The following is a 17,106-nucleotide window of genomic DNA, read 5'->3' as shown; positions in this document are numbered from 1 at the left end:
CTTATATTTATAAGAGCTGGAGAGGGAAAACAGTTGGTGAGTACCTAATAAGATGGCTTTGGTTTCAGCAGCTGGTAAAGAAGTCTGAAAACACACCTCTTTTGCAATGGTGGTGATGAAGGCAGGCGGCCGGGCGGTGGCAATAAGAGAGAGGGCGTGACGGGCTGAACGGGCCGAATCTGCTGGAGGGTTGAGGGGCAAACCCATGGTAACACTGTAGAACGAGGGAGTAAAATGTATCATTCAGATGTTTGAAATTACTGTTTATGTTCCTCTTATTCTTCATAGACAATAGATTAGGGGATTTTTGCTGTTGATACTACAACATATCGCAGTACATTGATGCTGAAAAGATCGCTATGGAAGGCAATTTTTTTGCTTGTAAATTGTGACACTTTGAATGAATGTAAAATTGATTTGGTTTCAGTTTTTAAACAGAGCCAAAGTGTGTTTCCCAGCACTGAAAATTGAATCTTCCATCTTTGGTGATTATGAAGTTATGAGGCCTTAAAAAAAGCCATAGCACCAAATTTAAACCCAGGACATACTCATTATTGTTTTATGTGGTTTTGCTGGGATTTGTTGACAATAAGAAAACCATGCGAGGCTTATCTCTTAGAGATTTTACAAATCTAAAGGGGGACTTAGACATTTCAATCAGCCACTTTAGGCGAGTGGAAGAAAACAAGACAAATCTGAGAAAAGCAACGGCGAGATTGAGTTTTACAAATATATGGAGTGAAGAGATTAGCCAGCAGCTTATAATGTCAAGGCCAAGTCAATGGGAGCCATTCACCAGGCGACAGCATAATGGACTCCCACAATGCAACAGGAATTAGACACACACACACACACACACACACACACACACACACACACCCTCAGAGAGTGTATGTGTATGATTGTAAGAGAAAAAAAAGACTACGAGGGCGAGTGAGGCCACCTTGTTAACAAATGGAGGGAGGGAGGGAGGGAGAGGGAGAGCGAGAGAGCGAGAGACATGGGTGGACGGCTGGGCGAGTTGCACGATTCATCTCCTCTGATTACACATCACAGCCACAGATCTCGTAATTAATACCGGTAATATATCGGCAATATATCAGCAATATTGAAATGTTTAATTTCATTCAGAGAGGTGGCTGTAATTGGAAACAGTCACAGTGTTGATATAAGGCAGCAAAGGGCCAATTGTGCCGAGACCGGCTGAGGTTAATAACCAGCGTTTAGCACATGTAATGAAATAATCTGGGTTACCATTAGAGTCACAGGAGACAGAGAGACACACACAGAGTCATGAAACAAAACTAAACCCAAGAAAATATTAATAAATAAAATTAAATATTAAAATGGGTCTATTTTAAGAGTGTTTCATCATCCAAACTAGCAGAAATAAAAACAAAAATTCAGCATTAAAGTGGTTGTACTGAAATGGATTAATGAGTCCAGATAGAAAGGATTCCACTGTGATGAACTTTCAGTGCTGACATGAAACACACACTCAGGGCTTACTGTGTGTGTGAGAGAGAGAGAAGCTGGCAACATGGCTGTATTCACAGCCAATATCACGCTGACATTATCCAGTCGATACCAAGTCACACACACAGAGCGAGGACTGGAAGTATTGATTTTTGTGTGCGAGGGAGGAGTGAATAACTCCAGTCACATGACCAGAATCCACGCTGCAAGAAGCCAGCGCTGTGTGTATATGGCTGAGTGACTTCCAGGGACTCACTGGCTTACTGATTGGCTTTCTCACTGAGTTGCAGATGGGGTAACTGGACTGTTTACAGACTGATTTACTGGATCATTTCTGAATTGTAAGATGTGCCTCTAGTTAATGCACATTTGACCTTTTCTATGTAGACTGATGACCCTACTTTTTACTGGGGTTGGGTGACTGGAGTTTAACTTTCAACTGTCCAGATTTATTAACAACCACCCAGCCATATTCAAAATGATTCCTTTAAATTTTCAGGAGCAACCCTCCTTGCATTGATTCTAAACGTTCTGCAGTTCTTAACAAGTAGGGCTGAACATGTGGAAGTTCTCAGAGTCATTTGGTCTGACCACAGGACTCGCTATAGACAGTACAAAAGATGGATGTAGCCACCAGTGTTTTCATTCTTGCCATCTTGCTGTTTTTAAACCAGGTTCGAGGAGTGATGCGTGGGCTTCAAGCTGATTGGCTAAGCATATCCTGTATAGTGACAGTTACAAAATGAATTTCATATTTTTTATTTAATATCACCTAAAATTGACCGACTGAGCCCATAAATTAGGTAGGAAACATTTTACAGAGGTTTGGGCAGAGAGTAATTTTAACAGATTTGTACCAGACCAGAAGTCTTTTTGTGTCACCCCTTGGCAACAGTTAAAACGAATGCAGATTCAAGACACTATAAGATCCCGGGGTGGTGATTTGTTTACTTTGTTTACCGTAATAACTGAGTAAGTATGCTGCAGGGAATTTGTGTGAATATGTTGATCAGCTCAGGATGTAGAGCAGGTCATATACTAATCTGCTGGCAGCTCCAGTCTGCATGCCAAATATCCTTGGGCAACATACTAACTCCAAGCTGTTAGACAGAATGCTAGAAAGCATTTACGTAGACAAAACATAGAAAAAAAGTGCTTGTAAGAATGGGTATGTGAACGGTTGAATCAGGCACGTTGTGTAAAGGTAGAGAAGGCAGAGCAAAAAAGCCCTATATAAGAACCAGTCCATTTGCCATGTCCACACTCTGTCTCTTCTGTTCTACAAGGAGTGTTTTAAGTTATGTTTTGGTCATCATTCATAGCTTTTCATAAACATCAAGAAATAAAAAATATTGATAAAATGAATAAATGGCAGCAAACAATTCAATTAAATGGAAAGAACTAAAGTTCAATTTATTAAACCTTTTTTTTTTTTTTTTTTTTTTTTAAAAACACCTTAATCTAAAGGTAACAGTTTTTATAGATTTAAAGATTTTTAGACCAAAAAAAATAAATAAATAAGAGATGGATGCTTAAAAGCTTGGCGGTGTCCTATCTGTGGAGGGTTAGCTGGCGTGTGCTGACCCGTTCACATAAACTCTGACATGGGCTGGTCACGCATCACTGTGTTGGTCTAAATGGACTGACTAACTGGTTTTCTCAGCTGCTTAAAGGCGTGGTTTACTGACCGTAAATGTACCCACAGACTACAGAGAGCATGGTGGAGAGGTGGAGAGTAGGGCAACCTTTTGATGCAATCTTTACAGCAGACACTGGCTTTTTCAGTGGTTAATTATAATTTTTTCATTTCTTTTTTGACATTTTGGAACAATATTTATGATATTCCTGAGTTTCTGACAGCCTTATCTCAGGTCTGGGTGGAATTTGCACAAACACACCCACAGATCAAAACTGATCAGTAATGGTGACCTGCAGTTTCCAGATTTTTGTTTTTCCCTTTAGGGTTCATGAGTGGACATCCATGGTGACAACAACATGTACTTATCTCTGCATGACACACAGATCGCCAAAGCATTCATTTACCCCTGCATGAGAAACGCAATCGTTCAAAACTTGTAGACAGACAAATACAGTGTAAAAAGATGTATTTATCCCTGCAAGACAAACACATTGAAAACATGCATTTATCCCTGTGGTGGTCTCTGATTGGATGGAGACCGGGAGGAGATTCAAACACCCTCAACGTTTTAGAAAACTTTCTATATAAATGTGATATCTCTGTAGATATGTAGTACGAAAGCGGGCTTAAATTCAGAGTGATCTTATAGATAGTGCAAATGAGAACAGAATTTAAAGATCCAACAATCACTGTGGAAAAAGCTTTAATCAGGATACCCATACAATAGTGCATGGGCCACAAGAATAGATACTGCAGAAAAAGCTTGCAGTCAAATCTTGTTTGTAACAATCCCACACAATTTTAGCATAAAACTATTTGGGGGTATGGAAAGATGCCAAGCTTTCCTCTTTAATGTACATATTGCTGATCATGGTAGAAATCTCAAAGTAAAAGTGGCTTTGACTTAAGGAATAAAAACTACTCAGCCTGTGATTATATGCACACAACCTACTCCATTTCCAGTCAGCCATGCTTCTCTTTGTTTCATTACATTAATTGGTTACCACTGAATTCTTTATGATTTTGTAGGCTAGCTATGACTGACCACCTGGGTAAAACACACTCTCTCTCTGTCTCTCAGAGAGTAGTTACCAAATAAGCACTCATTAGAAAAAAAGATATGCAGAAAACACTGAACCTTAAAGAAGAAGACAACAGCAGAAGACCACACGGAGTGCCCCTCATGCCAGCTAAGAACAGGAAACTGAGGCTACAGTTTGCATAGGCTCGCCAACACAGGACAACAGAAAATTAGAAAAACGTTGACTGGCCTGACAAGTTTCAGTTTCTGCCGCAACATTTGGATGGTCAGGCTTTGGTGTAAACTACAAGAAAGCATTGATCCATCCTGCTTTATTCTGCCTGTGCATTGTCACTCATCCTGTCCACCCCTTTATAACCACACTGTATCCATCTTCTGCTTTCAGCGCAGTGACACAAAGCTGAAATATTCGGGTTTATTGAACATGACAATGAGTTCAATGTGATACTGTCATGTCAACATTTAGCAAAGTCTGTGAGGAATGTTTCCAGCACCTTGCTAAATCATTGTCACAAAGAATTAAAGCAGCAGGGTCCAACCTGGTACTGGGAAGGTGTGCCTAATGAAGTGGTGGCCAGTGAGTCTAAAGGGAATATGGATTATTACGACCCATTAATCATGCAAAGCTACTCTAGTAGCTTCACCACATTCGTTGGATATGAAATTATACGGAATAAGGAATGTGTTAGCGTTTCCTGGAGATGGCACTAGTGTTTTATACCATGTTGTATGTCTTGTACTTTGTGTCGTATTTTTAATATATTAAGAGTTTGTGTGGCTGCTACCTTGGCCAGGTCTCCCTTGTGAAATAGATTCGACCACAGTGGAACTTTCTGGTTAGATGCACAGAGGTAAACACACAGAATAAATACATAAATAAACGAGAGAGAAAAAAATGCCAATTCTATATGGGTCAGGTGGAAGGTGCAGATTGATTTTTCATGAAATGACCCTGAATATTTTCTGTGTATTTTTATCAGTAATTTTTATAGTCTAGTTATCATTATTATTATTACTACACTTTTTATTTAAGTTAAGTAAAATATGTCTTCACACTTAGCTTTAGTTAGTAGTAACTATAATAACTCTGGTAGGGTCAGGACGCACCGATGACCTTCACATAAAAGTAACTCAGGTGTTTATTCAGACAGTAAGCAGACAGGCAGAGCATATAAAGGTGTGCGTCTGCTGAAAGCAGCTTTTACCTCTTAGAATGGATTCCTTGAAAACTGTGTGGAGACTGCTGAAGCAGTTTCTTTCCCTTTCTTTTCTTTTTTTTGGCTTGTGTGTCTGAAAATATAAAGTGCAAGTCTTCCACACCGGGAGCTTTTTCAAATCTCTACCTATTGAAAAGGGATTATCCCACATACACACACAGCTCTGCGAGAAGTGTATTGACAACTGGTTGGGTGGATCAGGGACAAAAAGCCTCACTGCAAGTCAGCTGCATGGAAATACATCCTCAGAGAGAGAGCGGAGAAAGAAAGAGTGAGCGTGTGTGCTCTCTTTTAGCCAGTAATGCATTCAACTCCTTGTTTCTCTGTCCACAGAAAAGAAAATTGCCCAAGTGAAGGAATACTGAATACTGACTGTGTGTGTGTGTTCGTGCATCCTCTCCGTATGTATTATAATGTACTAATGTGATTACTGTGCGTCTCATTGATCAGCCCTCGTGCTGTTTACTTCAACAACACCAGGAGGCAACACCACACACCTGCAGACTTCACATTATTAATTATGCATGGTCATGAACTCCGTGTGTGTGTGCGCGTGCGTATTTTAAGTTTTAGTATTTACTTAAGCTCACCACTAAGTCGCTGGGGACCCTAAACTAAAGTATCTAAAAAAGAACATTTGATACTGCAACACTTCTCCTATAATGTGACTCCTGAACACACACCACATGATAATAGCTTAATTGAAGCTCTCATTAGTGCTACTGCTTATTTTTGCTATACCTTAGTTTAGTCTCAAATGTGATTCCAGAGGTTGATAGATAATATAGACAAATTTTTGCCTATGTTGAAAAGGTTATCAAAGGATTATTGGGACAGCTGTTACTATAAGGAGACTTGAGATAATCTTTCTCAAACTGAATATTCAAAAATCCTTTAAATTTATTTTCAGTTTCCAGTTTAGTATTTTCTCTGACTGTTACCGTTAACTTTATTTTTCATTTCTTATTAATTTATTTAACATTTCCCTTTTATTAATCTGAATTTATTTACTGGCATATTATACACATCCATATACACGTTAGAGGGATTACTTACCCATCAACTGTGTTATTAAATTATGCATTTTGACTGGACATCATCTCCATGTGATGTAATTATATTCGCAGAAACATGTGATTTAAGGTGGAATAAATGTGTAAAACTTGGGGTTCTGTAAAAAAATATATATATTTTTTTTTTTAAAAGACAAGATTATAACAATTATGTCTGCCTGTTTTTTTAAATAAATTTTTTATTGTTGTCTTGTGTTGCATCATATGTTTTAAAGGTTCATGAAGATTGTTATTAAAAGAACAAAAGATAAAACAACATCAGTGAGGTCGTAGCTCACTCAGCCTTGATCTTGATCTTGACCGCACTTTGCGCAAAGAGCTCCTAAAGTGACCAGTGTGTGTCAGTTAAAATCTGACCAATGCTCCAAAAGAAGTAGTAAATATTTAAATTGTGAAGGGATAGACAAGCACTTCACCAGGGCATAAGCTTGTCAGCAATTACTTGAAATATAAAATTACTAAAAATATAAAATGACAGAAGAGGTGAAAAGAGATGCACGTCAAACACAGGAAATTTTCAAAATAAAAGACTGTGGAAGGGGGAAGGGGGTAAAATAAAAATGACGCTTCTGAGACGCTCCTGGTGTGATTGGAAGCACTATGAGGATTAAGTTGCTTGGAGTCAATCAAATTTTTGACTGCTATTTTTTACACTACTGGCATATTCAACTTTATCTACTGTATCAATGTTTTTTCACTGTACTGTAACTTATAACAATAATTTTTTTGCATTAATTCTTGTGTGGATCTTATAGGCATCTTCTCTTTCTATTTGACCGAAAATGTATTCCATTAAAATGGAATTGTGTCATTTCCCTTCCTGACACACCACTCTGCAGCTTTCCTTGCTAGAATACTTCACTGACTTCAATTTATTGTGAACAGCCCAACACAAACCCTAACCGGGACCCCAGAAACGATGTTTCGCCTCATTAGGACCTGGTTTGGGTCCCCATGAGGACTAAGGTCAGTGTTTATACTGAGAGAGGTCCCAGGGAGGTAACAAAAATGAACGAACACACGGACACACACACACACACACACACACACACACAGGCAGACATATCTATACTCATTTAACCAGACTGGGCCAGCTCGAGTTTCAGACTTAATAGGATCAACTCATATTGGCCAGTTAGATTTCAGCAGGGAGGAAGACGCACACGTGCTGCTCTTTGTATCATACATGAAGAAGAAGCCACTGAATTAGCCTCTCCGCATGACCCCTGACCTTCGCTTGTGTAAGAAGCTGCTTCAAACCACAACCTCACTTTGACTGCATGAAGGCAGCCACGACCTCTGACCTCGACTCTGCTGCCAGTAATGTTGATGGTTGAGTACGTGAAACCAGCTCTGCTGACATCTGTGGTTTTACAAAGTCTTGTAACTCAGCAAGTCGGAGTGTCAGTGTCTTTACCGTTTGCTCATCTTAGTTCTCCAAAAATATTTAAAGGCGTTATCTAAGCTGGGAAATCCACACACTGGCGCTAATATTGTGTACTTTGTTAACATCTGATCTTGTCTCTCACCTGATTAAAGTCTAATGGGTTAATCTTGTCTGGAGCTAGAGACTGCAGGGCAATCTTCTTGCTTTTCTAGATGGAAATTTTTAAGAGCCACTTTAAGTGGGGCACAAAATGCTAAATAAAATGAAGAAAAAGACAAATGTGTGCACAGAGACAGAGGACTTTCGTGTCAGGCCAACGCAGACATCGTTACATCATCATAATGTCTTGAAATCAGATTAGAGTCGGGCTTCCATAACTCACTGTGTCGGCTATATAATGTTCGTTTGTGTGTGTGTGTGTGTGGGTGTGTGTGTGTGTGTCTGTATTTGTGCGGATGCATATGTTTGTATCTATAGGATATACTCTGGAATCTGAGAGGGACGGATACAACTTAACAAATTAACAAACAGGAAGTGAGTACAGACAAATTGTCTGTTTTCAGTCGCTGGAGAGAAAGTAAACAAATGCAGAGCGTTCAATTTCCAGATGCAAAATCTTTTTTTTTAATAAAAAAAAATTACCAAATTATGTGAAACACCGTCAAATCGGTGTGAATGTGAAAATACTGCGTGTAAAAAAAAGAAACTATTTGTTAGTGAGGGTCCATTTCAACCAGTCTGCCCTTACAGGAGAATCCGTCGGTGAAAACACCAACGACCACTGCAGCCTGCATGAAACGACTCCTGATCTTTTAGTAGTGGGTCTTTAAGATGCCTTCATGCTAACACAACAGACCAACACTATGACACTTTTAAGGACTCTAGTATACATGCAGTTAGACTCTCATGATGATTTTCATGAAGATGAAGGCAAAGTGAGCAGGAAACTCTTAAAACTGTTTTACATTTATCTTGTCAGCATCTTCGGTCTGATATGAAACATTTTTTAAAAAGGCAGCAACTTCATTTGTTTAAGCGGCTCGTCGTGACTCACTTGGCGAGCTGCTTCTCGGCGTCGGCGCACAGCTCCAGTAGTCCCATGAGCACCGCCGACACATCCATGTACGGTTCCCACACGGTGAAGCCTCGACCAATCAGATCGATGGCGGTGCGTCGGATGGTGCTGTGGGCAGGCAGCTTGGGGCTGGGGGGCTGCAGCAGCAGGAAGGTCAGGGCCTTACCTGCAGAGAGAAACGAATCAGAGGGTTTTATCAGAAAACAGCAGGAGTTTGAAATCAGCCTGTGAGGGTTCAGCATCAGACAATACTAAAGAATACACACAGTGACCCTCTTATGCTGGAATTTTTGTCATCTTAAGGACATTAATATTATCTTTCATGGTCTCATCAGCTCTGAAAAGCAGCCTCAAGCTGCACCACAGGCGCAATCTTAAACAAAGAAAAGAAAGGAAAGCATTCTCATAAAGACAAAATATGTTCTGATATTTTTGGTGAGGTTTTGGGTGAAAATAGTCCAACACACACACTGACAGACACACACTCGGAGGATAAAGACAGCAAGCGGGATGGAGGTCACTTCATAGCTGACCTGACATTTGAGCCAGTCTCTGTGGGGACAGACTGACCATTAAGACTCCTGAAAAAAATCCCCCCCTCCCCTCAATAACGCTCTCCTTCCACCACCCTCTGTGCTCCCCACCTCACATCTGTCTGTCTTTCCCAGCTCGTCTCACCCACCTATCTTTGCAGGCAGAGTTCCAAAGATAACACCAACCAAAAAGAGTTTCATTTGTTTCATCCTCTTTTTTGAGTATCATGCATTTAAGTTCTCATTTTATCTACTGTGAAGCTGAAAATCTGTCTTTTGTCTGTTCTCTTCTGCCGCTGCTGCAGTCACAGAAATCAATACGACCCTTTGTGTGTTTTCACTTGAAATGCAAAAGCTAAATAGGCATAAAATGAAGAAACATACGATATAAAACAGATGATTTACTTTAGTTATAATCCTGTGGTGGCTCTAAAGGTCCACCGGTCTCCAGACGCACTCGGCTAATCGCATCACCAGGATCTCCTGGCATTTCATCATCAGCCTGCCTTAAATGGCAAACCCCCTTCCTTATTGGTTTACATCTACACACACAAAAACCTATGGATGGGTCTATGAACGATATGGCAAGAGGTTAACCGTGTAAGAATAGCAGCTATCTACAGACAGTGACAGCATTGGCTAATGTTGTTAGCTGGTATTGTTAAGACAATAGGGTTTATATTGGCTTGTGAGCTCTGCACTTTCAAGGCTCCAATTTTCGCTTCACAACCACATTGGTTTTTTGGAGCCAGAAGTGACAGTCTTTGAACGAGGGAGTGAGATGAAAGTAATAACACACCAGAATATCAAATAAATCATAAAAAACCTAAATGATACCTGGAATAACTCATGCGCAGACTCGCAAATGTCAGCTTTACTGTTTACTGGAAAGGAAAGTTCAATTTTATACTTTGAACTGGAACACTCCACTTTGATAATGTTGTTGGTGGTAGCTGTTAATTTAGGACTTGCTTTTTAAGTCCAAATGTTGTCACATTGGATTAAAATTACGGGGGGAAAAACCAAAAAAACAAACAAGAGAGAACCTGCTAGCTTTGAACCTTCAAGTTTAAAGACCAATAGGTGACATGGTAACTATTTCAATCTTTCAATACAATTCACCAACACCCTAAACACAATATGAAAGGTCTAGTTAAGTAACTTTAACTAATTGAAATGAAGTCAATTTAACTGGGCAGCACATGCCAGCAATAATACAAACTTAGCACTTCAAGAAAATAAGAAAAGTTGCCTTTTAAAAAAGATTCACCCCTCTGTGTAATTTTTATGATGGGGGAAACAAAACAATTTGTTGTATGAGGCTGTAAATATGTTTATTTCTGCTGTAAAGGTGGTCAATTTAACATTGGAGCCTATGGGGATCGCCTAACTTTTGGAGCCTCAAGTGGTCACCAAAGGAACTGCAGCATCTCCTTTATTGCCGCTTGGTGAAAACAATGAAGCATGCAAATCAGGTACGTTTGTGCACTTTTGACCCCCAGCAGGTAAGCAAATACTGACGTGAACTCAAATCTATCAATGTTTTATAAAAAGCATCAATAAGCTTAAAAACTGCGGACTATAAATATCAGCAGAAATATGGGGCTCCATGACCTCTGACCTCCACTTAGTGATCGTTAAAAATAACAGCTGCACAGAAATCAATTACAAATGAGTTTCTGGCTTTTTTTTTTAAAAAACACATTCATGTGTAAATGTTCAGTATCAACTTTCTACTCATATTGACAGTTTTATTTCAATCAAAATCAGTGAAAATAGAAAATAATCTTTAATGACAGTTAGAAAGACAATAGTGTAAAATGTTAAAAATGTTTCTGGGAGATTTCGGGATGCTTCCAAACAAAGATGAGCATTAATCGTCCTCAAACAGGCTAAATGTTATAACTTTAGTGGTTTTCTTAGTGTGAATCCATCAGAGCAGTGAGCCAGGGGACCGATTCTCTCCACCTAATGCAAAATAGGCTTTAGAGGTCATGAGGTCAAAGTTCATTAGTGTGAGCAGCAAATGTGGGTGGGGTGTGAGCATGACAAACCCTAAGGGAGCCCACTCTGACCACAGAGCCACATTTGGGTGGCTGTAGCTCAGGTGGCAGAGCAGGTCAGCCACTAATCAGAAGGTCGGTGGTTCGATCCCAGGCTGCCTCCTTGCTGCATGCCAAATATCCTTGGGCAAGATACTAACCCCGTGTTTGCCTACTGGTGGTGGTCAGAGGGCCCGGTGGCGCCAGTGTCCGGCAGCCTCGCCTCTGTCAGTGTGCCCCAGGGCAGCTGTGGCTACAATGTAGCTTGCCATCGCCAGTGTGTGAATGTGTGTGTGAATGGGTGAATGACTGAATGTAGTGTAAAGCGCTTTGGGGTCCTTAGGGACTAGAAAAGCGCTATACAAATGCAGGCCATTTACCATTTGCTCTTCGAAGCCTCATTATTTTACTTTTATTTCCTCGCAAGACAATTAAAGACGGCCGTTAACAGTCAGCGCTGTAATTGGCCGGATCGAGATTCAAATTTACAGCCCCTCCCCCCATTCCCAGCGAGAGGAAGGCTTTGACTCAGGGTTCATTTCTCACAGCGGACATCTTTGTTTAAAGGCAGCACCGGGCTCCCAAATGAACTGATTGCTATTGACAAAGCATCAGTCGGCCATAATGAGCTGTTAGTTAGGGCAGTAAACATGTCACATTAACACACAGAGGATGATTAGAGGAAGAGGAGGAAGGAGGGAAGAAGGAAGGAAGGAAGACTGAGGGGGAGAAGTACAGTGTGTGATATAGTGACAGATTGGTGACGTCTAAAATTTACCAGGCCGAAACGAGCGCTAACAGGCTTTGTGCTTTCTTTTCTCCATCTGCTAACTGCCCCTTCTCCCTCTCTTCCTCTGTTTGAGCTTAAATGCGAGGTGAAGGTAAATCAATGCTGGGTTGGTTAGTGGATGAGAGCTGGATCAGACTGGCTGCAGAGTGCTTGACATAGACGGAGAGGAAAAACAAGACAAAAAGAGAAAGAATGAAGGTTTTAGCTCATGTAGAGACGCTGTGCAGCTACATGAGAAGTGTAATGTAATGTCCATCATTACATTGTATAACCCTGTAGTCAGTCTCACCCCATCTACATCTGGTAATAACTGGCCTGCAGATCCAGATCATCAGGATATGACAGGCATGCATTATGCCATTTTTTCTGTGTATTATTGCCAATGTCTGAAAGGATTTTAACAAACGAACGACCAAATGATGAGATCTTTCCTGATTCTCTATGTGGCTACATCACTTTTCACAAGTTATCTGCTGTTAATGTAATTTCTTCCTTGTAAATTTTCCAGTGTTTGAGGGTTTTCCCCCCCATAAATGTACAACTTTGAGCTTGAAAGTTTCCAACATTTTCTCCCCTTCTGTTTGTTTCTCAAGTGTTGATGAAGAAACTGTTCTATTTCTTGTATCCCACTCACAGCAGCAGAGACATTTCTACCTTCCGTTACCTGCTTCTCCCTGTTAAATGTCCTACAACATAAAGTAAAACTCAATTTCCAATCAGCTCTCATGAATGTTTGAAAATGCCACGGATCAGACTTGAGTGGGCCTCAGAGGGGACTCGGAGCATTTTGACATTTACTGTGAGCTTCTTATTGTCCAGAGACTGAACACACTGATGTTCAGTTTGTTTCTCCTATCCTGCCCAACAGCAGGATAATTCCTCCCCCCACCCCCGCCATCATCGGTCCATCCGTCCATCCTTAAGCTCGATTCTCCCCCCCCACCCCCGCCATATGAAAACATCAATCTATACTACAGGCTACTGTACCCTCCCACTCTCTAGGCGGACAGCTCTCATTCATCACACACTGCGCTGTACGCCAACAACACCGATCCATCTTTCAATTTCATAACAGAGTGAGGGAGGAAGGGGGGGGGGAGACAACAAACTGAACAAGAGTAGTAAAAAGGAAGAGGAGGAGGAGGTAGGAGTAACAAAAAGCTATGGAAAGAGAAAGCATAAAAACATCCTAAACTGTGCTGCAGTGTATACATAACCAGATTATTATGACCATAAGATGACCCAATATAAGAGAATATGTGCACACGCACCCTTCCACCATTTAATTACAATCTACTAGTATCAACTATATCTGATCTTGAATTCACCACTTTCAAGTCAAAATAGAAACTTTAAGACCTTTAAGGCCTAGCAGACCACTTCCTGTGTCCGCAACATCTAACTTCATGGGAAATTTTGCCAATAGAGAACATAATACTTGATTTTTCAACTCTGGAGGTTTCTGCTAAATGAAAAAAAAAAAAAAAAATGCACATTGGCTTTAAAATTGATCAGCGCCATTTTGGGCATTTTTGTAAAAGACTGAAAAATAGAAACCAAACGTTAGCCACACAGGGTTGTTAATTAACTCATTTTCCATATAAGCATGACTGAAACTAGAATAAATCTTAAGGAGTAGTTTCAATGTGTTCATATTCATATTTACATGCAATGCTGATGATTGTTTTAAAAAGCAGTTATAATTAATAGCTTTTCGGCGTCTCCAGTCGTGAAGTATGGCTCCAGGAAATCAATTAAATCTGGAGTTGTTTTCATCTCATGACATGGATTTAAGGTTTCTGGTGCGTGTGTGTGTCCACACAGGTGAGCCGACTGCTGTGTGCAGGTCCAGCTAAGAAGCATCACGCTCCACAGCCTATCGGCGAGAGCGCAGGCTGTGTCACCCGGCGGATGTCCCCCTCCCCTCCCCCAGAGGCAGCCAATCAGAGCACGGGAGCAGTGGGACGGAAGAGCACCTCTACTTAGTGCAGGTTTGATGCCCACCAAGGTCCAGCGCTGCAGGCACAGCGTGGCACAGGGCCGGGCTCGCCGAGTGTGTGTGTGGAAGTCAGCACCAAGCTCCTAAAGGTGTCAAGCTTGGCAGGTGAAAATCAATCCCATCTCTACTCACCTCTAATCCTGCACTGAAGTTTCTACTATGTCAGTTGTGGAGTTGTGGATGTTTACGGGGTGTCTTTAGGATGTTTTTTACTTCAGTTTAGTTGGCTAGATGCTTTTAAAATTTGATTGGGTTTAAGTTGGGAACCAATTAAACCTCATAAAATAATAATAAAACTGTGCTATTGGTGGCTTTTGGAGCATTTTAGTGGAATTACCTGACAATAACTATGGGCTTGTATGTGGCACAATCAAGAAAGTTTATTTTTATTTGTTTGTCACTTATTAATTAGTAGGTACTGTACTATACAGTCACTTCTGGCTCCAAAAACCCAACACAGCAGCAACCAAAACTCTATCGCTGAGCAAGTAAATTCAGTAGCGCAGAAATGGGCAAAAAAAAAAGAAAAAAGAAAAAAAAAAAAAGAAAGAAAGAAACCGTTACAGGCTTCTGAAAGCTGAAAACACACAGTCCTGAGAGTCTCTACAGGTTATTATCATAAAGCAGTAGGACACAACACACCTGCTATGGTGAAACCTGCTATGGTGAAACCTGCTATGGTGAAACCTGCTATGGTGAAACCTGCCATGGTGAAACCTGCCATGGTGAAACCTGCCAGGACTAGAGATTTTCTGCAGAATTTACACAAACATAAAAATGTAAAACCTATAAGCACCACAGCCATATCCATCCAAAGGTTTTTAAGATTTCTCTTAACCTATCAAACTAAACAAAATGTGCACATCTTGGTGGTCCATTTGAAGAATTTTGGGCTGCAAATTTAACCAAATAAATTAGATTAGATTAGATAAAACTTTATTAATCCCTCGGGTGGGTTCCTCTGGGAAATTCGGTAAATGTGTTATCATGAGTGTGTTTGCAGTTTCTGGACTTACAGGTGTGTCTGGCCAGGGAGTAGTTGGACGATCCTCCGCTGGTCAGTCCAAAACCTTCGGGTGCCTGTCCACCAGCTCGAGCCCGGGCCGAGCCCTTCGGGGGTTCGATCTCTGCGCCAAATTCAGCCCCAATGACTCCCAGAAGGACGATGGCAGTGGCCTGTTTACGGCGCTCCTCGTAAGAGTTGGAGATCTTCTTCGCATTTGGCGGGAGGTTAGACAGACAACCTTAAGAGAGAGACGGAGAGAATATTGTTGGATTGTTTGAAATATTGCCTAAACAGAAAAGAGATCAACATACAAACTAGAGATGGCACGATACCACTTTTTTATGTCCGATACCGATACCGATATCATAAATTTGGATATCTGCCGATACCGATATGAATCCGATATAGTGTTTTTTAATCAACAAAACTGTTTTTTAAAATATCTTGCTGCATTTTGCAAGTCTGCAAGTTCATACTCAAGTTTAAAACAACAACTACACTAAAGCTATTCTGTTATACCTGTATACAAAAAAAATATTTCATAGTTCAGCAATACTGATCAATCTAATAAACTTAGACCTACACCATCCTCCCTATTCTGGTATTTTAAAGAGTACGTAGCGTAAATATTAAGCAACCTAACTAATAGGGTTCCAACTCCCAGCAACAACAAAAATAAATAAATAAAAAATAGGGAACCACCCCTCACGCTCCACCTCATGATGCTTAATCAACGTAATCAACCTTAATTTGATGCAGTGTGAAAAAAAATGCACAGAAATCAATTATTTTTCAAGAAATATTAAATAGATTCAACATCTTTCTTCAACAAAATTGCAGACTGCACAGATGGTACCTTCCCAAAGGAAAAAGTACTATAGCTTACTAGGGTATATATATTAGACTTAATAGTCACTATGTACAGTAATTGACTTCTATTCATTTTACATCAAATTAAAACTTTGGGTGTCAGATAATTATTTATTAAAAGCTAGACATTTTAAATGAGAATAAGAAAGAAAAGTATGTCTTTGTGCCCCCTTTTCCCAGTTAATGCCCTATCGGCCCCCCTGGCTAAACTTTGCTAGATCCGCCCCTGCACAGTTACCAGCCGTCAGCTACGTAGAAAAAGATCCTGGTGTAGAAATTAATATTAAATAAATTCTAACAACAGCTGATCAAGCTTAAACGTGCTGCTGTTGTTCAGCCGCTGGTTTGCTCTTTCTGGCGCAAAGTGGACCAAAAACAAACGAGAGACAGACTCAGCTGATTTAAGCAGTTTCACGATTGAAGTAGCAGCCGGAGAGCGAGAGGCAGTCGCTTGTTAAGCTTAACGTGGGAATGCTTTACAAACATTCAGAGATGGACTTACACACTTGCTTTACTTCTCTCGGGGATAACTTTGTCGGAGATGAAATGCGGGGTTGCTAGCGAAGCTCCACATGCTATCCAGACCACCGACAGGTCCTGCATGCCACAGCTGCTCTATCACGTGATGCATACGTTCTGAGGTGAGTGGCGTGTTGCAAGTTTTGTGAGGTGCTTTCGTGATATTTAATGGATCGGATTACATTTTTTATTTTTCTCCGATATCCGATCCAGTAATTTAGGTCAGTATCGGACCGATACCGATACGTAATATCGGATCGGTCCATCTCTAATACAAACTCCATGTTTAGAGAAAGAAGTACAAACATATAGTCAAAAATCTAAAAACTAGCATGAGAATTTTTTAACACTGCCCCCTTGTGATGGTAAACAGTTACAAAATATAGAGGTTCCGCTGTAAAGCTTGCCACCACAGGTGTTTTCAACTCGGAAATAATT

At 40.5% G+C, this 17,106-nt stretch overlaps 1 protein-coding gene across 5 annotated transcripts in view; it reads right to left on the bottom strand.

Moving 5' to 3' along the window:
- The window catches only part of wdr7 (WD repeat domain 7), a 101,029-nt gene that overhangs the window by 15,163 nt on the left and 68,760 nt on the right, over positions 1 to 17,106 (bottom strand). For all 5 annotated transcript variants that reach the window (XM_085278918.1, XM_085278921.1, XM_085278920.1 and 2 more), the window contains 3 exons: positions 15,290 to 15,517; positions 8,889 to 9,075; positions 97 to 214 (listed from right to left, as the gene is read on the bottom strand). In XM_085278918.1, coding sequence (XP_085135044.1) covers positions 97 to 214; positions 8,889 to 9,075; positions 15,290 to 15,517 — 533 coding nt within the window. The remainder of the gene's footprint in view (positions 1 to 96; positions 215 to 8,888; positions 9,076 to 15,289; positions 15,518 to 17,106) is intronic.

Source organism: Mchenga conophoros, linkage group LG7 (assembly GCF_057382185.1).
Source record: "Mchenga conophoros isolate Kocher_MC1m ecotype Shallow Benthic linkage group LG7, M_conophoros_male_GT1.1, whole genome shotgun sequence".
In the NCBI taxonomy this organism is placed as follows: Eukaryota; Metazoa; Chordata; class Actinopteri; order Cichliformes; family Cichlidae; genus Mchenga; species Mchenga conophoros.
Note: the sequence above shows the minus strand (reverse complement) of the source record. Positions and strands in the feature narration are given on the sequence as shown.